Below are 27,342 nucleotides of genomic sequence, written 5' to 3'. Positions count from 1 at the left end.
AACCTAAGTTTCTATCTTGCATCTTTAAGGAGTACCTTTCAAAACACAAACCCCACTCCTATTAACATGTAATTATTGTTTTCTTTACTGTTTAATGCTTTCTTATATAAATACTGCAATGTCATCTAAATCTCTATTATGTTCTATAAAGCATTGAGCACAGTAATTATAAATCAACTCAAGTACTTAACAGCAATACACGATATGACTAATAGCTTCTGACACACGAAGTTATACAAAAAAATTTTTATTAAGTACAGTTTCAAATTTAGAGCTTCCATGCTTACAAATGTGATTGGATATTTAGGATACATAATTTATTCTTAAAATACACAACTTATATACAGATATTAAAAACTCAGTCTCCAAAATGCTCAATAAAGATGTCTGGGTGACACTTATAGAATTGACCTAGCAACTTTTTCTTCTCTTTGGCAGAAAGTTTTGAATCCTCATCAAGAGTTTTTAGTAAATTCAACAGCTCATCTTTGGTTGTCTTCTCTGTATTGTTGGAATAGTCATGTTGATCAATTCTCTGGCAATAAATATATCCTTAAAGTTTAAAAGTAAAAAGTTCAGTTAATGACTCAATTCCTCATATTTAACCAGAAAAATCAAGCAATATTCTTGTCTTTATGTTTTTCTTCCCCATTTTGTAATATGCACTGAAGATGGTAAGCACTGCTGACTTTCTAACACTTGTAAAGTTGCTTTGTATGAATAACTGAGGAGAATGTTTTAAATTTGGTTGAAATTAAAGTCCAACTACTTATAGCAAAACATTTTCAAAAAACACCTGAAATTTGTCTTTGGAAGATCATGAAAATAATATTTCTCAGATTACCTGCATCTCTATTTGGATCTCTTCCGTTCTGTATGGCCATAAGCTTAACACTTACAATTTTATGTAGAGTTCCAGGAATCTTAAGAAAAAGAAGGGACATGGGACATTATTCAAATGCATTTTAATCTAGTGATCTATTACATAAGCTCAATTTAACTACTTTCACAATTTTACCTTAAAAACATCTTTCTGATGATCCATTAAAAAGAGTACCAGAAGATCTGTTTTGCCTTTGGATAAATTTTTATTGTCAACAATAGCTTTTGAGAATATCCTTTTCACAACCATTCGGTTGTCACTCTATAAAAATAAAACAAATATATCCAATAGTATATATTTAAGAGACAAGTTTAATATAAAAGGGAATATTAAATATTAATAGCTATTATACATTTCAGCATACTTGATGCTGAAGATGGAATAATCTAATACTTAACCTGTAAGTATTAAGGATATTAAATACAACTAAGAGTTAAACAAAAGACTTACTTCTTTCTGTAATTTAAACTCAGAAGGATTTGCTGCAACAGCCATGAAATACAGTAGTCTTCTAAATTCTTCTCTATTTTGGAAATCTAAAAGCTTTAGAAGGAGCTGGGTAGCTTCTAAAGCTATTTCCGTCTTCCCATTCACTTTAGCCAAAAGAAAAAAACTGCTTTTAATTGACCAAATATGACTATATTAAAGGGAACAAAACTCAAGTTACAGTTTGAGTTAAAAAGTGCACTTATTCAAAATTATTTCCAAAAGCAAAAGCAAGACTAGGAATTAACAATGAATGGTGAATACCATAAAGGCAGCTTGTTCTCAAATTGGCAACTAACAGCCTAAGTCCCTGTCATATAATATCTTCTGGCATTAAATCTAACTCTTAGCTTTGTGGATAAAATCCCGTTCTGTTTTTCATTAATTCAGTACATTTGGGAGTATACCATGTGTACAATACTTATGTATCCAACTCTCCTTGAGAAAAATAAGAGAAATTTTCTGAAACCTCCAATTTGTTTCCAACAAATTATGTGGCTCATTGGTAGAGAGACAAAGCAGAGAGTCTGCCATTTTGAAGAGATTGAAAAGGGAGTAATGGTGGTGCTGATAACTCTTCTAAAAAAAGAGAATTGCTGCTTTATGCTTAAGCTTCCGGTGAATGAGAGCAGCATTATACTCCTGGGTAACCAGAAGTTTCTGCATAACTTTAGAGCTTGTTAAAGCCTCTTTCCAAATGACCCCTAGAAGTTTTTGAACAAACATACTTTCCATGAATTAATCCAGATCCACTCCCAGCTTGTAGTAGTACTATTCTGGTTCAGTTTGAGAACTAACTTTTTCTTGTTTCCTCCAAAAGATAAATGCTAGTATCCAGTTAGATCTTACTTACCTAAGAGTTCTGCAATTCCATTATGAACGTCAGATAAGTGATTTAACAGAGGTTCCCTACTACTGTAATATCTGCCAATGGCATCAAACAGAAGTTCTTTCACTAAGTCTGTTCGGTCTGGTTGCTCAGGAAAGCTTCTGCTTATTTCCACCACCATTTGGTCTGGAAGGTATTCTAAACAGTCAATTGCTGCAGAGAGCCACTCATCTTCCCTATAGGGGAGAGGGGAAGATTATTTAAAAGGCAAGGGAAGATTATTTAAAAGGCAAAGAATAACAAATATACACATGGTACCTAATTCAGTAGCTATTTCAAGCCATCAGGATAAATTTCTACATGAGCTTAAAAGATATGTGTAGTTCTTTTTAATATGTAGCTAGATCACGTATCACATTTACAAATTCAGCTTAATGTTTTCCCTTTATTTTTTCCTTTTTCACAAAAACAAACTCTCCACCACAATACAGAGGTGAAAAGAGCACACAAATTCAAACTCTACTCTTGCTCTTCACATTTACGATGGAGACCCAGAAACTCCAAGTTACTTGCTCAGGCCTCAGGCAGGACTAGATCTCAGATCTGAGTTCTGGGCCAGTATTTCTCCAACACAATGTTGCTTACTTCAGACCTCTGTCTATGATCTATTAGCTCTCCCTTTAGCTAGGACAGATTAAAGGAAGAAACATTTCAAAATAATTACACATCAGGCCCGGCGCGGTGGCTCACACCTGTAATCCCAGCACTTTGGGAGGCCGAGGCAGGTGGATCACATGAGGTCAGGAGTTCGAGACCAGCCTGGCCAACATGGTGAAATCCCGTCTCTACTAAAAATTAGCTGGGTGTGGTGGTGCACCCCTGTAATCCAAGATACTTGGGAGGCTGAGGTGGGAGAATTGCTTGAACCCAGGAGGCAGAGGCTGCAGTGAGCCGAGATTGAGCCACTGCACTCCAGCCTGGGCAACAGAGCGAGACCTCATCTCAAAAAACAAACCAACAAAACAAAATAATTAAATATCAATTATCATCTACAGTAAAATCCTGCTGGGTAACTTCAGAAAAATGTTACATTTCAAGAAATAAAGTAGTAAACTTTTAATATTCCATTTTTTATATCTATCTATCTATCTATCTATCTATCTATCTATCTATCTATCTATCGTTAAAAAGCAATCAATCATGTCCTCTACTGCCATACTGCCATGGACTCAGGACAACTAATTCAGCCAGGTGAGGTATCTCAGGCAGGTCATTTCACCTCTCTTGACATCAGCTTCAACTTTATATGATAAGATGATCTTTAAGGTCACTTCTAGCACAAATTCTGATTTTGTATATAAAAATTACTAATTACAAGGCTGGGTGCAGTGGCTCACGCCTGTAATCCCAGCACTTTGGGAGGCCAAGGTGGGCAGATCACAAGGTCGGGAGTTCAAGACCACCCTGGCCAATATGGTGAAACCCCATCTCTACTAAAAATACAAAAATCAGCCAGGCATGGTGGCGTGCGCCTGTAGTTCCAGCTACTTGGGAGGCTGAGGCAGAAGAATCACTTGAACCCGGGAGGCGGAGGTTGCAGGGAGCTGAGATCATGCCACTGCACTCCAGCCTGGGCGACAGAGAGACTCTGTCTCAAAAAAATAAAATTTAGTAATTACACAATGTTTCACATGTTCCTTTAGGTTATAGAAATGTGTTATATCTGCAGAATTCAGTAACACATATGTTGGGATTAACTTTTTCATATAAGGCTTTAAGCTGCCTTTTGGCATTCAACTGTTTATAGTATTAATAGCTCTTTGGAACGTAGAATTAGTGAAGTACTGAAAATGTAATTGTATTCCTTTCAAACATTTTCATCTCCTTAATTAGACTGCAACACTATCTGCTACGGCAAAATAATAAAAAATTAAGCTAGAAAAATCTGATAACTTATTTTAACCAACAATAATTTTTATAGAAGAGCCTCAAAGTTATGAGTAATGCAGAACTCGTCTTTAAGGAAAAAAAAATTTTAATTCCCTCAGCACCTAAAGTTAAGCCTTCAAACCTTAGGATTTATATTCAAGAGAAGAGTAACTGGAACGAGAGAGTTACTTTCATTTTTTTTTTTTTTTTTTTTTTGAGACATTCTCACTCTGTCACCTAGGCTGGAATGCAGCAACATGATCTCAGCTCACTGCAACCTCTGCCTCCCAAGTTCAAGTGATTTTCCTGCCTCAGCCTCCCAAGTAGCTGGGATTACGTGCCACCATGCCTGGCTAATTTTTGTATTTTTAGTAGAGTCGGGGTTTTACCACGTCGGCCAGGCTGGCCTCGAACTCCTGACCTCAAGTGATCCACCCACCTCGGCCTCCCAAAGTGCTAGGATTACAGGCATGGGCCACCGCACCCGGCCTTATTGTATTTCTTTAATACAACTAGTTAACTAAATACATATGTAACAGGCATTCTAGATATGTAATCAAAGGATCTCAATAATCTGTCAAATCTGTTCCTATTCTTCCAGGTCCCTTTGAGGAAATCTTGAGAGTCCAGACAGCTCTACATTTTAACAAAGATAAGAAGCTAAAGCATAATCATTTTTTTTCACTTAATGTGCAAGTTACATGTGAAACAAAAATGAATATGAAAAATGAAACAAATCTTTTTCTAATTTTGACTAATGTAATTTTGTTCTTCACATTCTCAAATACTGATAATATCAACTAACAATGCATATCTGATCCTATAGAAAAAAGAATAGAACAGATTACCTTAAAACCATTATCTCAATCTACCTACAAACACACTCAAATTATTATATGTATTTCCACATACTGAGAGTCACTATAAGCCTTGAGAATCCCTCGATCCAGATAGTTACTGCTGTTGACCATGGTGGACTGCCTCTTAGGTTGAGGAATTTTAGGTACAGCCTCTTGCTGTTTCAGTAAGGAGTCAAGAAGTGGAAGGTCTACAAGTTGTAGTAGACGCCCAATTGTTTCTTCTTGCCACACTTCATTAATAACTACACAGGAAAAATGACAAGGTGAAAAGTAACAATTAATAGTTACTATATGCTCACCATAATATTTTTCTAAGCAGGTCTAAGCTAGTAAATTTGTGGCCAAAAAGAAAGAAAAAGTCAACCTTACGAAGTGCTTTCTTATAACAAAGTAAAACAATCCAAGATTTGTTTAGAGTGTAGGAGAATAGGCTTTGGACAACAGGAATTCTTTTCATTCTTTGTACTGTAAAAAGCAATCTGTCAGAGATAAGAGATCAAGTCATGTAACATGTTAATAAGGACTCTGGAAGAAAGAATGATTCATTCAAGTTAAAAACTTGTTTGAAACTATTGGCTGCAGATTATTCCACTCAGGGTTTCCACAACTGGAATGGGGGAAAGGGTGGAAATTAAAGTCATTAAACTATATTCCATTGCTACAGACAAGGAAGAACTGAAGAATTCTGTTAATGTTTTAATGTAATTTTCAAATTTTACTTGACCTAATAAAATCTTAGGAAAAGAAACATCGGAGAGCATATTTTCAATACAAATCTGCATGCAAAACATCTCAGATCTGAACCTTTGCCAGCTGATCGGACAAAAGTCAGTGTTCAAGAGTTCTAACACTGATCTATTTGTCAAAGATAATAGACTTCTGTTAAAATTGAACATAAACAGCTTTAATACATAGTGCACTCTTTCTCTGTACTTTGAATATTTAAAATCTAATAAAGATTAAGATTAAAAAATTTTAAATAACTTTGAAGTTTGTCTTCTACTTCTTACTTTGCTTCATCCTTAGCTTACCTTGTGGAGACAAGGTTGCAGAGATATTTACGTGAGGGGAGTTGGCAGGCTTTAAACTCAGATTTTCCCACAGGTCCTCTAAACTGGCTGATCTGATATCGGATGACTTAAATAATGCATCTGCATACCTAAAATGAATTTATTTCAGAAATGAACATTTACTAAGCCCACAGAAATATTTTAGTATTTGAGAGCTAAGAGTTTTCTACAGAGTTATGCATTTCAGAGCAAAAACACAACAAATCCAAATTCTAAGAGTAGAATAAATTATAAAAACACCCACCTTCTTTCTCAAGCATAAACATATTCTGTTCTCCTTTGAACATTTTCTTAGATTTAACTAATTCAATGACTAAAATCTTAGTCACCAGTTTAAAAATGCAATCAAACATAACTGGACTTCATTATGCATACTGGGTTTATCAGTTATCTCTTTGTGGGGCATTCTTTGGTGAACAGTACTTATCGTTTTCTAAATACAGATCTACAGCCCTTTACCTGCAATTCTGAAACCCAAAAAGCTTTGAAAATCAAAGGTTTATTTAGAGCTCATATCATGACAAAATCTGTCCCGAGACTATGATAGCTTTAATTTATCCCGGTAGTATATTCTTTCGTTTACCACGGAAATATCATTATGCTTGATTACCAGATGCTGTCCCAGATGCCTCCAGGGATGGTGAACCACATAAATGTACAAGATAACTTTTCTAAATGCTCCAAAGTTCCAAATTCCTAAATGCATCCGGTCCCAAGGATTTCAGATAAAGTGTGTGGACCTGCATCTGAAAGTTTTGACTGTGCCTTACTTTATCCTCATATTTCCTTTCTACACAAAGAGGTAAATTTTATCATGTTTTAGTTTGGGTCAAAACATGTAAAAATGGGCCAGGCGCAGTGGCTTATGCTTCTAATTCCAACACTTTAGGAGGACAAGACGGGAGGATCACTTGAGCCCAGGAGTTTCAGACTAGCCTGGTCTTGAACCATAATGGGATTCCGTCTCCACAGGAAAAAAAAGAAAAGAAAAGAAAAGAAAAAAAATTAGCCAGGCATGGTGGTGCAAGCCTGTAGTCCCAGCTACTGGGAGGCTAGGATGATCGCTTGAGCCCAAAAGGCAGACAATACAGTGAGCTGAGATCACACCACTGCACTCCAGTCTGGGTGAGAGCGTAAGACGCTGCCTCAAAAAAGTACACACGCACGAAAATGAATACACTAAAACTCTGACTTTAGGTCAGATCTGAATTATAAGAGCTTCAATTATACCTCTGTGTCACCACTGCACAGTTTAGCTGAGGGTAACAAAGGGGAAAGGGTAAAGTTGGTTTACTTCATGACAAATAGCTGTAAGTTCATTATGCATTATCACCCACATCCATTTCAATCACTGGATTCCACAATTCTGTCTCCCCAGTTTCCCTTTAAATAATTCCTTCTTCTCTCCCACCGCAATCTGGGTTTCTCTCTGCCTGCCTTCGCTATGTTCTCATACCAAGTGGTATGAGAACACTTTTTACACTGCAACTATAACCTGAAGCAGGAAAATCAAAGTGTGTTGACTGCTTCTGCTAAATATAAAATATGACTAGGAGACACCCAATAAAGCTAACAAAATTTCATCGCACTTTATCAAATTTACCCACAGGCCCATATTTTAGCCACATTTACTGCTAAAAATGTAATGTAAAGCCAGTAGGCATCTCATAAAAAGGTAGACAAAATCCTGCCAATATTCCCGTGATAATCTAACATTATATACCAACCTGGCAGGTGAATATAGTTTGTTCTCTTTGCCTAACTGACTGTCTTGGTTAGGTATTGTGGTAAATCTATAAAGGCTGCAACTACTATCTTCAAATGTAGGTTTTTTGTCTTTTCCAAAGACTTTGGTTGGAACTGCTTCAAATACTTTGTAGTCCATAAGCGCTTGACACACTCTCACCACTTTGGCTCGAGGAATATCTACATCACCAAAATACTTATTCTGAATTAGGTGAGAAAAAATGACATCCACAGCTTCTGAACCAACAAAGCAGTCATTATGTCGTTTTAAACGGTGCCTTCGTTTTTTCACTTCCACTTGTGTTTGAAGAGTGTTTATGATGCTGCTCCATACATACGTGGCTCCAAATGGCTTCTGAGCTACACTGAAACCTAGAAGGAGAAAAATCATAGAGAAACTGGGATTTAGTACCTTGTTCATTTGTAATAAGGTCTAAGCAATCCTTAGGCAAAAATGTGGTAATTTCCAAAGTTATTGATAAGGAGCAATTATGAGGGTAGCTTACTGAAATACTGTTTTAATAGCGATTCATTTAAAAATTTGGTACTTATATGCCAAACACTGTTCTATATGCTAAGATGCAACAGTAAGCAAAATAAGATTCCTGTTCTCAGGAACTTAAGACTTTGTAGGAAGATAAAGACAATCCATACGTGTTAGATCAGTGCTGAGAAGAAAAATAAAGCTGGATAAGATAAAGAATGCTACTTTAAATGGGATGTCAGGATAGACCTGTGTGATAAGGTTACACCTGAGCAGAAACTCAAGTAAAACCAAGAAGCAAGAAGCAAGCTGTGCAGACATCTGGGGAAAGAGCAAATGCCCTGAGGTGGGAGTGTGCTCTGGTAGGATAGCGGGGAGGTCCGCACAGCCAGAGTGGTGTGGGGAGGGAGAGAAGAACAGGAAGTTAGATCAAGGAGGGAGAGGGGCTGGAGTTTGAGACTGGGAGTTAGGAGGACACGTCAAGTAGGACCTTGTGGCAGTTACCAGTTATGTACAAGAATTCTATTACACGCCTTATGTAAATTATCTAACCTTCAATAGCAACCTATGAGGTACGTATCATTTCTATTTGAGAGATGGAAAACAGGGTCACAGAGGTTACATGGCACTTCCAGATATTATATTGAAAGAGGTAGTACTGGGACTTGGCTCATGTTTTATATGATTTTGAAGTACTTATGAGTCATACACACACACACACACACACACACACACAGAGTCATGCATCACAAAACAACATTTCTGTCAATGATGGACCACATATAACAGTGGTCCTATACAATTATAATGGAGCTTAAAAATTCCTGTTCCTATCTCTTGCTGTACCTTTTCTATGTTTAGATACACAAGTACTTATCATTGTGTTACAATTGCTTACAGCATTCAGTATAGCTCTGCAGGTTTGTGGCCTAAGAGCAACAGGCTACACCACATAGCCTAGGTGTGTAGCAGGCTATACCATCAAGGTTTGTGGAACTATATGATGTTTGCACAACAATGAAATCACCTGACAATACACATTTCTCAGAACATATCCCCGTCATTACACTAAGCATGATTGTATACACACACACACACATACACATTGACACACACAATCATTGCAGAAATAAACTAATATTTTTAAAGCCTCCTATTATGCAGGCTTATGAGTTAAATACTTTGTATGCGCGGTAAAGTAACAATTTGGTTCCTGCCCTATAGGAGCTTATGACCTATTGCAAAGACAGAGTACGCACAGAAGAAAGCAAGATTTTTGCCAAACACAAAAGGAGAAAAACAAACTTTCAAAAATATCCTATCACATTTTTCCTCATTGTAATTAGCAGATATTTGGAAATCAATAGGAAAGAAATCAGGTCTTGGGTTTTTGTAAACTGATGGAATGGATTCCAGTGAATCACTCACTTGGTGGCTGGCTGGCTCTCTCCCTTTTTTCCTTTCATAAAGAGTAGGCCCTTTAATGTGTTACACTTTTCAGTGACCCTCTGAAAATTCAGCAGTCTTAATTTAAGCCCCCATTTATGTTAAGTATATTACTTCCTTTATTTTTAGATATTTTGGCAGAGAAGGTGAAGTTATTACTTCCTTTAAGATCGTCTAGAAAGGAAAACCATATGCATGAGTACAATGGTAAGGAAAAAAGGGAATTATAATTAAAGAAATTGCTACTTGAAATTATCTTCCTACTTTTTTAGGCAAAATAGAATGTTTAAGATGAAGAAAGCATAAGATAAGCTCCTGAAGGACATTATTAAAACTCCTTTACAGCCTGCCGAAGATGGTGAAACTCTCTCTACTAAAAATACAAAAATTGGCCGGGCGTGGTAGCAGGCACCTGCAATCCCAGTTACTCAGGAGGCTGAGGCAGAGAATTGCTTGAACCTGGGAGGTGGAGGTTGCAGTAAGCCAAGATAGCGCCACTGCACTCCAGCCTGGACGACAAAGCAAGACTCCATCTAATAAATAAATAAACAAAAACTCCTCTTAGTGCACTAGAGCCATAAATTATAAGTGGGTCATTTGAAATTCATCTCTTACGTTGCAATAAATATAAGGAGTACACTGAATCACTACACTGATTTCACTTGTAGCATAATTCTGTAGCTACTAGCAATTTAAACATCTTTATAGTGAAAATGAATAGCATATACACAAATACACAGTCCTTTATTGTTTATTTGTATATTTCTAATACCAAAAGTAGATGGGTAATTTACCACCTACCCATTATTATAACGTTGGTTTAAAATGATCAGCAAGATTTTTTTTTTTTTTTGAGACAGAGTCCCTCTCTGTCACCCAGGCTGGAGTGCAGTGGCGTGATCTCGGCTCACTGCAAGCTCCGCCTCCTGGGTTCATGCCATTCTCCCACCTTTAGCCTCCCAAGTAGCTGGGACTACAGGTGCCCGCCACCACGCCCGGCTAATTTTTTGTATTTTTTTTTAGTAGAGATGGGGTTTCACCGTGTTAGCCAGGGTGGATCACGAGATCCACCCACCTTGGCCTCCCAAAGTGAGCAAGATTGTTTTTAATTGTCAAAATTGTATTTTAAATTTGAAGATATTTCATAAGCCAGTACTAAACAAAGATGGAAGTAATTGTTGCCAGTCTTCCAAATATAATGTGAGCTATTTCAGGAACTGAATTATGGCGAATTGACTAAATAAATCAAGCTGGAATTAGATCTACTCTTGGTACAGTATTTAGTCTCTGTTGAACAGAGCAAGAATGAGGCATTTGATGGAATCTCAAAGTAAGTCCAGGTCATTCCTGGTATCCAGAACTCAGGAGTAGTTGTACTATTTCCAGCCACAATGCCTAAACATTGTTAGCGACTAATATTCTTAACTTCCTAAAATACCAGAGATTATAAATAAGATTTAAATAAACAATTTCTGCTTAATTTTTCAAATCTTTATTATTAATAGCTAACATTTGAGTATTTACACTATGACAGGCTCTATCTTCTCGCATTTAATTCTGATAAGCTTCTCTGCAAAATGATTATTAATAATCCTATTTTGAGGAAATTGAGGCTCTGTGAGTTAAATGTGCCTGCAGTTACACAGCTGATAAATATATACTAGTTTTTCCTAGTACTTAAATATAAATATATGAAAAGTCAGCCATCAGATAAGTTGTTTAAGCATTAACCTTTCACTGGAAACTTGGATTAAGTGAAACAGCTTTAAGAGAGCCAAGAGATAAAACAAACTCTAAGAACCCTTAACCAAGCTATTTAAAAACAGTAGTCACTACTCATAAAATAAGGCAGGATATCATAAATTCTGTAATAAATACTACCACAGTACACAGGGTAAGACAGGAAAAGGAAGACATGCAAGATTCAAACTTCGATCAGACTGCCTTTTAAGAACCAATGAGACAGACTTTTGGACTAGTGATAATATAAAGATGAAACACATAAGTCATAACACTTGAGCTATAAGTAGGTTAGCATACAAATCCTAAATGATAAGGCTGAGTCACTTATTAATTACAGATCAGTAAGACAGCTGAAGAGGGCGGTGAGAGGGGATATTTGGCCTCAATGAGTAGAAAAGGCTAATCTTCACAGAAGAATTAAGAGGTAAAGAAGAAATTTCCCCATATTAACTTGTGGGAAATCAGGAGGTTCTGCAGGTTGGATAACACTGCATAAAAGATTAAAGAACTAGTTAGAGCAGGAGAGTAGACACCTGTGAACCACAGGTTTCCAGAGTCCTCCAGGCATGATACAATGCAGCCCTCACAGGTCCCCTCTGTTCTCACTGACCATTAATTCCCAACCATTGCATCCTGGGATATTTCCCTTCAAGCACCACCACCCACAAACTAGCTCATGTTCATACAGATGCTTTCATACACAATGTACCCTGGACTTGACAAGTAAATGTGCCAAAACCCATACCAGGATAACCTGCTTTTTAAAATGCTGACTTCACCAGCTGAACATATATGGTTTGAAACTTATTTATCGTCATCTAAAAGCTGAAATGAATATTGGCATAGCAGATCATGGCCCAGTAAGATGACTTACTGTGATTTCTAAACGGGATTTAAGAGACCAAAAATAGACAATGAATGTTTTTTAAGTCTTGCAATCAGAATTAAGGGTTCAGCTTGTCCTCAAACTTTACTTTCATATGAGCTAAACAACCTTTTAAAATCCATCACTATCTACATCTTGATGCTTCCTTACATTTGGTCAAGCATTTTCTTTTTTTTCTTTTTTTTTTCTTTTCTTTTTTTTTGAGACGGTGTCTCACTCTGTCGCCAGGCTGGAGTGCAGTGGTGCAATCTTGGCTCACTGCAACCTCCAACTCCCTGGTTCAAGTGATTTTCCTGCCTCAGCCTCCCAAGTAGCTAGGATTACAGGCACGCGCCACCACGTGCAGCTAATTTTTTTTTGTATTTTTAGTAGAGACAGGGTTTCACCATGTTGGCCAGGATGGTCTGGAACTCCTGACCTCGTGATCCACCCACCTCGGCCTCCCAAAGTGCTGGGATTACAGGTGTGAGCCACCACGCCCAGCCTGGTCAAGCATTTTCTAAAAGCATCAGAACAAATGGAATCAAAGAGTTTAGAGATCAGCTGTAAAAACTCTGGATAAGAGACAATCTCTGTAAGTAGGTTTCTTCATCTACTGATAAAATAGTTGAACACAATATTTTAGGTTAGTTTCAGGTCTAAACTGCCAGGCCAGGCACAGTGGCTCATGCCTCTGATCCCAGGACTTTGGGAGGCCACGGCGGGAAGATTGCTTGAGGCCAGGAGTTCGAGGTTACAGTGGGCTAGGATCGCACCACTGCACTCCAGCCTGGGTGACAGAGTGAGATCCTGTCTTTAAATAAACTGATTATAGGAACGTAAAGACTGAAATTATATCTCCTCCATTTAGATAAGGACATTGAACACCAAATATGGCAGATCTATAGGCAAGAAAGGAAGCATATGGACAAATTTGACCCTACCAGATACAAAACCTTTTGGAAGGTTGCCTAAGGAGGCTCAGGAATAATTTGATTATCTAGCCTTCAACACATAGTCTCAAGCACTATATAAATCTAGGCTAGTTAACCTTCATTTTTCAAGCAGTCTCATCCTTATTTGCTTGAAAACAATAGCTATTTTTCAAAAGCTGCCCTTCACATGTATTTGAACTCTACCATAAAAAACGTTTACCAAAAGTAAAAGTTAAACTTCTAAGATAATATTGAACACTTATATATACGTGTAGTACCAGTAATAATCATCCTCACTTCTAAGAATTCACACTAAATAACTGAGTCATAATAATTCCCTAAAAATGTAAAGAAATTACATTTACCCCAAAATTAGGGATAATCAGCATCAACCATAATCCACCCTGTCAGCAACCCTAGTCCTACTGTGAAAACCTATTTAAAGGGAAAACAATTGTATAATCACTTCAAATAGTAAGATTATATTAAATCTTTAGAAGTAGATCAATATACACATTATAAAATTGGATCCCAATGTAAGGTAAACATACACACAGAATTAATAAAACACACTACCTCTTAATGAACATATAACAATTTTGTTTCCATTCTCGGTCTTTAGACTGGACTTAAAAATAAAAAAAAAAAAAGGAACTGAATCCAGACAGTTGATGTTTCTCCATAAAACTTTTAAGAGATGGTGAGCTAGTGCCCGATTTCTTTCAGATTTCCTAGCAGTTTACAGAGGTTTAAATTATTTAATTGCCTTACAGATTGCCTCAATATAATACAATTGGTTAGTCAATATTTGTTACTTGTTAATTATTGCTAACTACTAAAAAACTTACTTTTTTTTCTTTTTTGAGACAGAGTCTCACTTTGTCATCCAGGTTGGAATGCAGTGGTGTGATCTCGGCTCACTGCAACCTCTGCCTCCTGGGTTCAAGCGATTCTCCTGCCTCAACCTCCTGAGTAGCTGGGATTACAGGTGTGCGCCACTACACCCAGATAATTTTTGGATTTTTAGTAGAAATGGGGTTTTGTCGCATTGGCCAGGCTGGTCTCAAACTCCTGGCCTCAAATGATCCACCTGCCTCAACCTCCCAAAGTGCTGGCATTACAGGTGTGAGCCACTACACCCCATTCATAAAAAAAAATTTTAAAGGAAGGTTAACCCAGTGGTTCTCAGTGGGTGATTATACCCCCAACAGGACATGTCTGGAGACATTTTTGATTGTCACAATGAGTGTGGGTATTGCTGGCATCCAGTGGGTAGAGGGATGCTACTAAACATCTTACAATGCACAGACAGCACCCACAACAAAGAAAACGTCAGTAGTGCCAAGGTTAAGAAACCTTGGGTTGACTGAATACTGTTCAGACATGGAAACTTGAGCTAACACAGTAGACACAGTGCTAGGTGCTGTGACTACAAAGAGTTAGACCAGTGTGGACTCTGCAGTCCCAGGGACCTGAGTTCCGTTGTTGGGTCCATCATTTACTAATAACACGATCTTGGGCAAACTGCCTAACTTTTCTGTTGGAAAACAGAGCTAACTCCACTTCTCTCACTCATTGCAAGGATCATGAGACAATGTGTTAATGTGTCTCGCAAAATGTCCAGAAATTAACAGATGTATCACTAAAAACAAAAGGAGCAAACTGTCACAGTCCAGAAGAGTAGACTCATTACATGACAACTGAATGTAATATAATATCTTGGATGGGATCCTGGAAGAGAACATTAGGCAAACACCAAGGGAATCTAAGTGTGGACTTCAGTTAATAATTATATGTATCAATATTGGTTCATTAATTATGACAAATGGACCATACTATTTAGTGAATCTAAAATTTTATTTTAAAAGTAGAAAGAAAAGGGAGGTATCTTTCTTCCTCTTCCTTCCTCTGAACTCAGAGGACACAGTCCCCAACCTTAGGAGTTTACCTTTTATTTACTCCTACTACCTGGATGATAATGTCAAGTTCTGAATAGTATTCAATCACATAAAGGCCAGCAGGAGATGAGAAGACAAGATGTGACACATACCAGAGGATTTAACTTTTCATCAGAAAATAACACATCTATAAATCCTAGACCATTTAGGATTTAAGAGAATTTTAAGAAAGATTTTTTCAAAAGAGGTTTTAAAATATTACTCACACAAAGAATTGTCAAGACAACAAAGAAAAAGGACATTTGTTGGATAGTAACCAAAACCTCATGAAAATATTAATAGATAAATGTAAAGAGAATTGTGTTTATGGTGTTAAAACTGGACAGTTGTGACTGAGTGGAAAAATTTTCTATACTATGATCCCAAGATTACAACACTTTTACTGGATATTGGTTCTGGTAGTCCAAAGTTTATTTTCCTGCTAGTTGGCATTAGAGGCGTCATGCTGAAGACTGCGATTGCCTCTGAAAAGAAGGGTGCAGGTAGGTAAAAGAAGTCTCTACCAACAAGAAAAATTTACAATATCTACGAGAATTATCAGCAAAAGCAGACATTGGTCTCTGCTTTAATTCACATACATTAATGAGACAGCATATGGGAAGTACTTTGAGCTCCCTGGAAAAGTGATACCAGGCAAACTCAAAGAATTAGGTTACAGTATAAAGGGATAACAGGATAACAGACTACTTTCTTGTTTGTCATATTAAAAGACAAGTGTTTTTGACATAGTGGCTGAAGACTGGCATATAGATTTCATTTCTTGTACATAAATCAGGTCCCTGGTCATTACAGCCCCTTTAAGGTAAGTGAGAGTTACTAATCGGTGGAGAAACAAAAGTACAAAGCTGCCTGCCAGAGCACACAGAAAGAGAATGGCAAAGAACCAACAACCGTGTGCTCCCACTACCTTGCTCACTGGAACTATGACAAGGCAACTAAAGGGTGAAAGAAAGGCTAACAAATGTTACCAGGTCAGGATTCCAGCGGTAGCAAGCAAAATGAGTGAGAACAGCGGGCCCCTCTCCGTCCACTGCAGCTAGTGTGCCGAGGACAGTGTTCTTTTGATTCCTGATAACCAGCACTTCAACTCTTCCCTTAGAGAGTTATCTACTTAATTTCTGAATACATACTTCCTTACACCATCTAAGAACCTGTTCACAAATGCCCAAAGTTCCAGAATTGGTATTTCAGCTATTAGAGAAAACAGGGTACCATGTTTTTATTTTAAGCAGGTGACATTTGGGAATTTCCTTCACTGAGTAAGTGGGCCCAAAAGATTTCTCAAGACTGTTTTCAATGTCATTTGGTTTTAAATTCCCAAATGTCTTAGCATTTGTCTTCTCTTCACAACATAAATCAAGGAGACGTTCTCAATGTGGCCACTGTGTGCTTACCTGAATCCTTTACATGGAAGCAGACTAAGGTCAATATTATGATTTTTCTTAGAAAAGGACAAGCGAAAAATGGTTTTCTATCATAATCTGTCGTTAGCATTTTGAAGATTAAAATGAGCATTAGTGAGTAAGTCAAACACAAGAGTGGGGCCACTGAGAAGCACCCATTTGACCCAGAGGAAGGAATCACAGTTTCACTGGTTGGTGTTTTTACAAATGAAAGGCTTTCGTCAGAAAGGGAACTAATTCCTACGACATCCCAGACTGGAGCTCCAGAAGGGGGAAAAAGTTGTAACTTAACCAAAAGAAAAAAGCCAAGGGTTATCTGAGTATCTTAACAGTTATCTGAGTCACCCCTATTAACTGGGTTGTAGATCTGCTATAAAGAGCATTTTAGAAGTGATATACGATTCTCTTCATGTGTTTGAACATTTAAAGAAGCCAGAATCCTAAATCAACTGCCCCCAAAAGACACGATTAGGCCGGTGGCAGAATTTGCCAACTTCCCTCCTAATCTCATGTAACTGTTTTTTTAGCCAAAAACTTCTATTCACTAAAATACTGCTTATACATAAAGTGTTAATAAATACCTTTTATGCCAAATTCCTGCCAGTAGAACTCACATAAACCTCTCATCCCTCCCAGGAAGAGTCCGGGGAGACAAGCTGACTCTTGACTCCTAGCAGTCTGGAGAACAAAGTGGGCAAGGGAGGAGCTCGGCCCCTGGCCATACTGTGTCGTCAACGTTTGTGGTTGAGACAGGGGGCAAAGAACTACACAAATTCCAGATACCACACTTGTCACCGGTAGCACCGCGGAGCATATCCCGGAGCTCCCCGGCGCGTGCCTGGCACGTTAGCGGGCGCACAGACCAACGCGCGGTCAAGTTGAGAGTCTGGGTAGAGAGAAAAAAGCTGGGCTGTGCGGGCGGGCTCTGCCGCTTGCAGCCCACCAGCCAGAGAGGAACTCGATCCGCCCGCTCGGCGGGGGCGTTGGCCAAGTGGTCGCAGCTGTGCTGTGCTCGCCCAGCCGGCCGTTGCCAGGCGCAGGCGGCCGAACGCCCCACGCCGCCCGCCCCGCGCCGGGACCCAGCCCGCGCACCCCAGCCCGCCCCGCGCCATCCCAGGCGGCAGTCCTCGGCACCTACCGGGAGGCCTGTGCGCGGGGCTGTGGAGAGCCGAGAGGTTCAGCGCAGCAGCCTTCTCCTGCACGGTGGCCATGGCCCTTGCTCCCCGGACGCCAACTCCTCCAGCAGCTTCACAGCTCCCTAACTCCCTGAGCGCCCGTCTGTTAACTGTGCGGGGCGTGGCTCCCTGCAGGCCCCGCCCCCGCTGCCGGTCACGTGTCTCTCCGGCAACCACTGAACGTAGCCCGCGGCGCCAGCGATCCAAGTTTCCTCGGGCGCGACGCCACGCGAGCGGTGGTCGGGGACAAAGCGGTTCCCTGGGCCGGCACCACGCGGCCCGCGGCTCACACCAGCGGGGTTCGAACCGCGGCCTGCCGTAGATTAACTCGGGACCAGGCCGGGCGCGGTGGCTCACGCCTGTAATCCCAGCACTTTGGGAGGCCAGGGCAGGTAGAGCATCTGAGGTCAGGAGTTCGAGAGCAGCCTGGCCTACATGGCGAAACCCCGTCTCTACTAAAAATACAAAAATTAGCTGGGCTTGGTGACAGGCGCCTGTAATCCCAGCTACTCTGGAGGCCGAGGCACAAGAATCGCTTGAACCCAGGAGGCGGAGGTTGCAGTGAGCCAAGATCCACCACTGCACTCCAGCCTGGGCGACACAGCGAGACTCCGTCTCAAAAAAAAAAAAAAAGAAAGAAATAGAAAAAGTCGGGAACCTGGCAAGCTGCCTAACTGCTCTGTGCGTCGGTGTCCTCACCTGTGATGCGGGGGTAGGTTTAGTACCTGCTTCACTGAGATGTTTGTTTGTTTTTTAACGAGGTTTATAGGAACCAATTCAGGTTCAGCATTTAGTAACTGCGTCCAGAACGTAAGGCTTAAAATTATGTCATAGTAGTAGTAGTAATAGTGATAATAACAATAATAATCGAGTTTTTCAGACATCCCTACCTGTGCAGAACAAACAAATCCTATGTGGCCCAGGAGAGCAATGTCTAGAGGTCATAGGAGGGCAGCAACGAAAGACCCTGGGACTGGCTGCCAGGAAATCTGTGCTGCCTCCAAAGGAACTGTGGGTCGGGTGGGTAGGGACAGTTTGCTGCCGGTTGGAGTGAAGGTGAGGAGAGAAAAGGAGGAAGGGCTATTAATGGGACACGTCTTAGTTACTTGGAAGTTGAAGCCAGGCCAGGGATCCAATGCTGGATACCTCTGAAAGGATGAGTAGTCTTAGAGACCAATAATCCAATTGCCAGACACTTGCCCTTTTTTTTTTCTTTTTTTTCAAGTTTGGGAATTTTGCAATGATTTTCAAAACGATTATGATGTCTTCTTAGAAGGAGGATGCTTGTGTGATTTAGGTGTAAATTAGAATGGTGTTTAAGTGGGAGTTCATTATTTAGCTTATTGGAAAGAGCTTCTACATGGGATTGTTTCAGAGAATACATACTAAGAAGCTGCCCCTGGGGACTTGGGTTTGTGGGTGGGAGGTGGGGGCCAGTTGCTGCTGCTTAGTGTTAGAAAAAGCTGGCCAGGCACAGTGGCTCACGCCTGTAGTCCCAGCACTTTGGGGGGCCCGAGGCAGGGGGATCTTCGAGGTCAGGAGTTCGAGAACAGCCTGGCCAAGATGGCGAAACCCCTACTAAAAATACAAAAACTGTCCGAGTGTGGTGGCAGGCACCTGTAATCCCAGCTACTTGGGAAGCTGAGGCAGGAGAATCGCTTGAAACCAGGAGGCGGAAGTTGCAATGAGCGAAGATTGTGCCACTGCACTCCAGCCTGGGTGACAGAGTGAGACTCCATCTCAAAAAAGAAAAAAAAAGTTGCCAACCAGTTGGCAACCTTTTTTTTAATGTGACCTCTTCCCCTGATGGTGGTAAAACCCTGCTTTACTTCTGTTTAAGGATTTTCTTTGTAATCTCTCAATTGGCTGCTACTCACAGAAAGAGGATGCATTCAGGGCTGGTTTCAGGCACCCAGTATACCAATGAACTTTATCCCGTGCTGTATAACTGAATGAACACACAAGTCCTCCCTCACTGCATGCGAGGGGGAAAAAGCTCATCTGTCTCAGAAGACAAATCTTGAAAAACACTAATATTTGAAAAAGCTTGGTGACCTCAGTGACCATTTTGATACTTTATATAACATTTCAGAGAGTTTTTCACCAGGTTATGCAATAATTGTTTACCTCTTCTGGAATGCTGAAATGTTCATCTCTACTCAGATACTTTCTACAACCATGGGATAGGAAATGCCTACCCCTTTTCCCACTTTCTTCCCTGGACAGATTTTTCCAGGTTACCCGGGTGTGTTTTTTTTCTCTGAGCACCTGTGGCACTTATCAAATGCATTACTATTCATCTCCTGCTTGTATTGATACTCTCTGATTATTACAGCACACACATATCTTTTTTTATTATAATTTAAGTTCTAGGGTACATGTGCACAACATGCTGGTTTGTTACATATGTATACATGTGCCATGTTGGTGTGCTGCACTCATTAACTCGTCATTTACATTAGGTATATCTCCTAATGCTATCCCTCCCTGCTCCACCGACCCCACGACAGGCCCCAGTGTGTGATGTTCCCCTTCCTGTGTCCAAGTGTTCTCATTGTTCAATTCCCACCTATGAGTGAGAACCTGTGGTGTTTGGTTTTTTGTCCTTGCGATAGTTTGCTGAGAATGATGGTTTCCAGCTTCATTCATGTCCCTACAAAGGACATGAACTCATCCTTTTTTTATGGCTGCATAGTATTGCATGGTGTATATGTGCCACATTTTCTTAATCCATTCTATCATTGATGGATATTTGGGTTGGTTCCAAATCTTTGCTATTGTGAATAGTGCTGCAGTGAACATATGTGTGCATGTGTCTTTATAGCAGCATGATTTATAATCCTTTGGGTATATACTCAGTAATGGAATGGCTGAGTCAAATGGTATTTCTAGTTCTAGATCCTTGAGGAATTGCCACACTGTCTTCCACAATGGTTGAACTAGTTTACAGTCCCACCAACAGTGTAAAAGTGTTCCTATTTCTCCACATCCTCTCCAGCACCTGTTGTTTCCTGACTTTTTAATGATCGCCATTCTAACGGGAGCACACACATTATCTTAATTGCCTAAGAAAATTGGAAAATTGCCAGGTGTGGTGGCTCATGCTTGTAATCCCAGCACTTTGGGAGGCCAAGGCTAGCAGATCACCTGAGGTCAGGAGTTCGAGACCAGCCTGACCAACATGGAGAAACCTCGTCTCTACTAAAAATACAAAATTAGCCAGGCGTGGTGGTGCATGCCTGCAATTCGAGCTACTTGGGAGGCTGAGGCAAGAGAATCACTTGAAACCAGGTAGTGGAGGTTGCAGTGAGCTGAGCTAGTGCCATTGCACTCCAGTCTGGGCCAACAGGAGTGAAATTCCATCTCAAAAAAAAAAAAAAAAAAAAAGGGAAAATTGTCCAGGGCATGGAGCATATTTTAACCTCTTGGACTTCTTTCAGCATTTGTGCATTGCTGGGCAAATAGTAGATGCTCTGATTGTCCCCATCAAAATACAGAGCTTTAAAAAATATCAGTTTCCTACTTTTTAAAGTTTAAAGTTTAGTAACTTCTAATAGAAAAAGTTCTTTTAAAAATCCCATCTGGGTGTGGTGGCTCATGCCTATAATCCCGGCACTTTGTGAAGTTGAAGCAGGTGGATTGCTTGAATCCAGGAGTTTGAGACCAGCCTGGGTAACATGGCGAAACCTCATCTCTACAAAAAAATACAAAAAATTAGCAGGGCATGGTGGTGTGCGCCTGTAGTTCCAACTACTTTGGAGGCTGATGTGGGAGGATCGCTTGAGCCCAGGGAGGTAAAGGTTGCAGTAAGTCAAGATCGTGCCACTGCACTCCAGCCTGCGTGACAGAATGAGACCCTGTCTCAAAACAAAAACAAAAACAAAAACCCCTTCATAACTAACAAGTATCACAATCACACAGTTTATGACGTGAAAGGAAATTTCTTTCATCCCTTTCTGATTAATCAGTGCACAGCTGCAAAGACTTTGGCCTTTTTTGTTTTCAGTGCCATAAAACTACCAGCAGCATACACCCAAGCTGTAATCTTTGCATAGTATTTTTTATTTTCACTTACAGAGTGCTTTAAAACCACTTTTATTGATTATTTCGCCAACAAGTGTGTCAAGTCAGTATATGTTTAGCATATGGGAAAAACTTCACTTGATCTAAGCTTGTCTAAGATCAAACTTGTCTAAACCTATCAAGAGGTAGGAAACAGAGCAGAAAGTTTGTGATTCACTAGTCTGTTCTGGTGCAATCCAAAATTCACCCAAAAAAATGTTTAAAAAACCACCAACCCACTTCCTGTTTCTGTGGCACTGTAAAACAGTGATGAGTAAAAACTCTTCCATAGTTTTTTTAACTTTGTTATTAAGATGGCAATATAATATCATCCTTTCACTGTTAAAACATCCAAGTTGTAATCTTTAAATTTCCATCTCATATTTTTGCTGACTCAAATTTCAGGCTCAGGCCAGGTGCAGTGATTCATGCCTGTAATCCCGGCACTTTGGGAGGCTGAGGCGGGTGGATCACCTGAGGTCAGGAGTTCAAGACCAGCCTGGCCAACATGGCAAAACCCCGTCTCTACTAAAAAATGCAAAAATTAGCCAAGTGTGGTGGTGGGCGCCTGTAATCCCAGCTGTTCAGGAGGCTGAGGCAGGGAGAATTGCTTGAACCCAGGAGGCAGAGGTTGCAGTGAGCCAAGGTCATGCCACTGCACTCCAGCCTGGGCAACAGAGCAAGACCGTGTCTCAAAAAAAAAAAAACAAACAAACAGAAACAAAACAAAAAAAAATTTAGGCTTATACCCTAATCAAGGCTCACCCTACCAAAAATTGCCATAGTAGTAGACTATTTGAGTTTAGGAAACTTGCCCCTCTCATATACACTCCCAATTTTGGTGCCAAATGGTAGGGCAACTGGGCACTGAAAACAGAAGGGAATAAAACCTGTTTTCTAGAAAGGATGATACATAGCAAGATTTTCCTCCATCAAATAAATTTTGAGCAATAGTACATTACATGATGGATGTATTTGGAAGGGCAAAGGTAGCCTTGATACTAGCCTGGAGGCTGACTTTTTTATTTTTATATCTTTACTTTTTTTTTTTTTATTGAGACAAGGTCTTGCTCTGTCACTCAGGTTGGAGTGCAGTGGTGTCAACACAGCTCACTGCAGCCTTAACCTCCCCGGCTGCAGCTCAAGTGATCATCCCACCTCAGCCACCCGAGTAGCTGTAGTCACGCCTGTAGTAGTGCACCACCATGCCCGGCTAAATTTTCAAAAATTTTTTGCAGAAAAGAGATCTCACTTTGTTGCCCAGGCTTTCAATATTAAATATACACCACACTGAAAATATTCTCTTCTGTCCCTTAAGAAAGAAGATTTTTCTCAGAGATAGTTTGCATTATTTGGTACACATTTGTTCAAATGACTGCATTTCAACAGGTTTACATCCATCTGCTCATAATTTGGAAGATATAATTTAGATTTGGATGTCCTTATGATGGCCTTTTAGATGCACTCAAAGACCCTGGGTCTATGAAGACTTTAGAAATACTCAAAAACACATTCAAAGAGAAAGTTTTCTAATGATAGTGTGTATAGAAGCCATTAAAAATGTAGCTTTCTGTCCCCCACACTGTGTTCTGATTTAGTACTTCTGGGGTAGAAACCCTGAGAATCTCTGTTGTTTTCTCTTCCATTGTGATAAAATACACAAATTTGCATCTTTTTTTTTCTCTTTTTGAGACAGGGTCTCATTCTGTCTTCCAGGCCGGAGTGCAGTGGCTTGATCACAGTTCACTGCAGCCTCAACCTCCCAGGCTCAAGTGATCTTCCCACCTTCGCCTCCCAAGTAGCTGACACTACAGTCATGTACCACCATGCCTGCCTATTTTTTTCTAGTTTTTTTAACCTTCTTTTGTAGAGACGGGTTCTCGCTCCGTTGCCTAGGCTGGTCTTGAACTCCTAGGCTCAAGAGATCTTCCCCCTTGGCCTCCCAAAGTGCATGAGCCACTGTGCCTGGTCTGCATTTTTTTTTTTTTTTTTTTTTTGAGACCGGGTCTGGTTCTGTTGCCCAGGCTATAGTGCAGTGGTGTGATCTTGGCTCACTACCACACCTCTGCCTCCCAGGCTGAAGCCATCCTCCCACCTCAGCCTCCCGAGTAAAATTAGCCTGACTAATTTTTGTATTTTTTATAGAGACAGGGTCTCACTTTGTTGCCCCTGCTGGTCTTGAACTCCTGAGCTCAAGCAATTATATGAGGGGTAATCCCCTTGGCCTCCCAAAGTGCTGGGATTATAGGCATGAGCCACAGCGCCTGGCCCCTGCATCATTTTTTTTTTTTTCCCTGAGATGGAGTCTTGCTCTGTTGCCCAGGCTGTAGTGCAGTGGCACGATCTCAGCTCCCTGTAACCTCCATCTCCCAGGTTTAAGTGATTCTCCTGCCTCAGCCTCCCGAGTAGCTAGGATTACAGGTGTGCACCACCACGCCCAGCTAATTTTTGTATTTTTAGTAGAGACGGAGTTTCACGTGTTGGCCAGGCTGGTCTCAAACCCACCCACCTTGGCCTCCCAAAGTGCTGGAATTACAGGTGTGAGCCACCACGCCCGGCCCTGCCCCCACCCCCTGCATCATTTTTAACACACACTGCAGATGATTACAATACAGAATTTCAAAGAAGCACATTTTGAGGGATATTCTTCTTAACACCTCATAAAGTTTCCTTTTACCTAATAAGGATTTTTTTCACAGAATGTAAATCCCAAGACAGGAGAGATTTTTATCTTTTCTCTTCACTGCTATATCCTTAGTAGTTATTAGTTCAGAATCTGGTTCATAATTGGCTCGCAATAATGTTTGTGAATGCCTGAATAAATAAAGTATTTATTTTAGATACAGTAAGTTTCAATTAAAAAAATTTCAAATATACAATTTTCTATATACTATATATTTATTTGATATAATGGTATATCCTAAGTTTTCTTCAGAAAGAAGCATAAAATCTTTAGTGTTAATTTCTGTACATGTTTACTTGTACATGTATATTTAAATCATAGAAGACTGAAGAATAAATTAGTCTTAATAATGAATTACCCCTCATATAATTTCAAATACAAGACTTTAAAAGTTTTCTTATTTGTTTGAATCTATGGGTGCTATGGAAGAATTAGAATAAATCATATTCACCATAGGTATTTTGCACAAGTATTCTAGTTATCCGTGGTCCACCCCCTTTTACCTTTGTATAAGTCATAAATGAATAATGACCCTTCTCATGGGGTACATTAAAGGTCTGTTTTACTCTTTTGTTTTATACAAGCTTCAATTAATTACAAACTAATAGATATGATGACCATTTTTGAGCTGGTAAACTAATAAATAAACTATGACAATTGTAATTTTACTGAGGCCCCCAGAATTTGGCTTAGATCAATTATTTTCTCTTTTACAAATGGAGTTTCTGCTTTTCACCTTACAAAATAGATATAGCTTTATTTTTCTTTTGAGCTAACATGTAAAGTCTGAAAAATTACTACTGAATATTTAAAGCTACAACAATTTTAAAAAATTTCAGATATTGATTTATTTATTTGAGACAGGGTCTCCCTCTGTCACCCAGGCGGGAGTATGCGGCAGGATAATAGCTTGCTGCAGCCTTGAACGCCTGGGCTCAAGCAGTCCTCCCAGTGATGCCTCCCAAGTAGCTAGGACTACAGGCATGCACCACCACACCCAGCTAACTTTTTAAAAAAAATTTTGTAGAGACAGGATCTTTCTATGTTGGCCAGGCTGGTCTTGAACTCCTGAGCCCAAGCAATCCTCCTACCTTGGCATCCCAGAGTGCTGGGATGACGAGTGTGAACCACCGTGCCTGGCCCATAGGTATTTGACTTCCCTTAAAAAAAAAAAAAGAGACCAGGCACATGGCTCACATCTGTAATTCTGGCACTTTGGGAGGGTGAAGTGGGCAGATCACTTAAGCCAGAAGCTTTAGGCCAGCCTGGCCAACATAGCAAAACCCCATATCTACTAAAAATTCAAAAATTAGCTGGGCGTGGTGGTGCACACCCATAATCCAAGCAATTCGGGAGGATGAGGCACAAGAATCGCTTGAACCCAGGAGGTGGAGGTGGCAGTGAGCTGAGATCATGACACTGCACTTCCGCCTGGGCAACAGAGCAAGATCCTGTCTCAAAAAAAAAAAAAATAGAAGAAGAAGAAGAATTTGAGTTACTGTTAATAAATTGTCCAACAGTCAATATCCAGTCAAGAATAACCATAGTTCTACAGTGAGCCATGATCACACCATTGTACTCTAGCCTTGGCAAAGAGCAAGACCCTATTTCAAAAACAAACATGCAAACAAACAAAAAACAGAATAACTATAGTTGAGAGCCATAGCCACAAACTCAGAGCTGAGTACTTGGCTTCCAGAACATGATTCTGAGTATTTCTTTTATCTTGCTGGTTGTTATTCCTTGGTCTCCTTTCCTTTGACATCTCCTCTTCTCCCTGCCTAGTAATGTTGAAGTGTCCCAGGGCTCAGTCTTTTGTCCTCTATTCACTCCCTCAGAGATCTTATTCAGTCTTGTGGTTTTTAAAACCGACTGGATATGGTGGCGCATGACTCTAATCCCAACACTTTGGAGTCTGAGGCAGGAGGATCACTTGAGGCTGGAAGTTTGCGATCAGCCTGAGCGACAAAGTGTGACCCTGTCTCTACAAAAAATAAAAAATTAGCCATCCAGCCTGGGGAACATGTCAAAACCCATCTCTACTAAAAATAAAAAGTTTGCTGAGCATGGTTGCACACACCTGTAGTCCCAGCTACTTGGGAGGCTGAGGTGAGAGGATTGCTTGAGCCCAGGAGATAGAGGCTGCAATGAGCCATGATCGTGCCACTGCACTCCAGCCTGGGTGACAGAATGAGACCCAGTCTCAACCAATCAATCAAAATATTTGAAGACTCCCAAAATTATATCTGTACTCTAAACCTTTCTTTGAACTTCACCCTCATTTATCCTACTGCCAACTCCACTACATCTCCACTTGGATGGCCAGTAGGCATCCCAAACTTAACATGGTCCCACACTGAACTACTTATTTTTCCCTTCTAGGTCTGCTCCGCGGGAAACTTTCTCCAGCTCAGTTAAAGGCAGCTTCCACTCTAGTAGTTCAGGCAAAAAAACTTGGAGTTATTCTTGACTCCTCTCTTTCTCTCATACCCTCCACCCAGTTCATGAGGAATCTGACCATGTCCCACAACGTGTATTCCTACCACCCTGGCCTGAGTAACAGTCACCTCTTACCCGGATTACTGCAGTACTTTCCTAATTGGTCTTCTTGCTTTTTTTCCTCGTTATGCCACCCTTTTTAGTTTCCTAACAAAGCAGCAAGAGTAGTCCTTAAAACATAAGTCACGGAGACCATCCTGGGCCACATGGGGAAGCCCCATCTCTACAAGAAAGACAAACATTAGCTGGGCATGTTGGTGTACGCCTGTAGTTCCGGCTGCCTGGG

At 40.2% G+C, this 27,342-nt stretch overlaps 1 protein-coding gene and 1 long non-coding RNA gene across 4 annotated transcripts in view; one reads left to right on the top strand and one right to left on the bottom strand.

The window, feature by feature from the left end:
* Positions 1-231: 231 nt before the first annotated feature.
* On the bottom strand, positions 232-17,964 carry DEPDC7 (DEP domain containing 7). 2 transcript variants are annotated; one of them, XM_003830398.4, is made up of 9 exons: positions 17,776-17,964; positions 7,785-8,175; positions 6,019-6,146; positions 5,040-5,229; positions 2,223-2,434; positions 1,334-1,476; positions 1,019-1,144; positions 845-923; positions 232-552 (listed from the first exon to the last, which is right to left on the bottom strand). In XM_003830398.4, exons 1-9 carry the CDS (start codon positions 17,846-17,848, stop codon positions 359-361), a joined length of 1,536 nt encoding a protein of 511 aa, XP_003830446.1. In that variant the 5' UTR covers positions 17,849-17,964; the 3' UTR covers positions 232-358. The 2 variants fall into 2 exon arrangements, with proteins under 2 accessions (XP_003830446.1, XP_054950239.1); XM_055094264.2 differs by lacking the exon at positions 17,776-17,964 and adding an exon at positions 17,219-17,730.
* Positions 17,965-17,983: 19 nt separating this feature from the next.
* Positions 17,984-27,342, top strand: part of LOC129393355 (uncharacterized) — a 77,797-nt gene continuing 68,438 nt past the window's right edge. Inside the window, exon 1 of one of the 2 annotated variants that reach the window (XR_010113418.1) lies at positions 17,984-18,524. This is a non-coding gene — a long non-coding RNA (uncharacterized LOC129393355). The remainder of the gene's footprint in view (positions 18,525-27,342) is intronic. The other variant, XR_008620167.2, reaches the window with a different exon arrangement.

Source organism: Pan paniscus, chromosome 9 (genome assembly GCF_029289425.2).
Source record: "Pan paniscus chromosome 9, NHGRI_mPanPan1-v2.0_pri, whole genome shotgun sequence".
In the NCBI taxonomy this organism is placed as follows: domain Eukaryota; kingdom Metazoa; phylum Chordata; class Mammalia; order Primates; family Hominidae; genus Pan; species Pan paniscus.
Note: the sequence above shows the minus strand (reverse complement) of the source record. Positions and strands in the feature narration are given on the sequence as shown.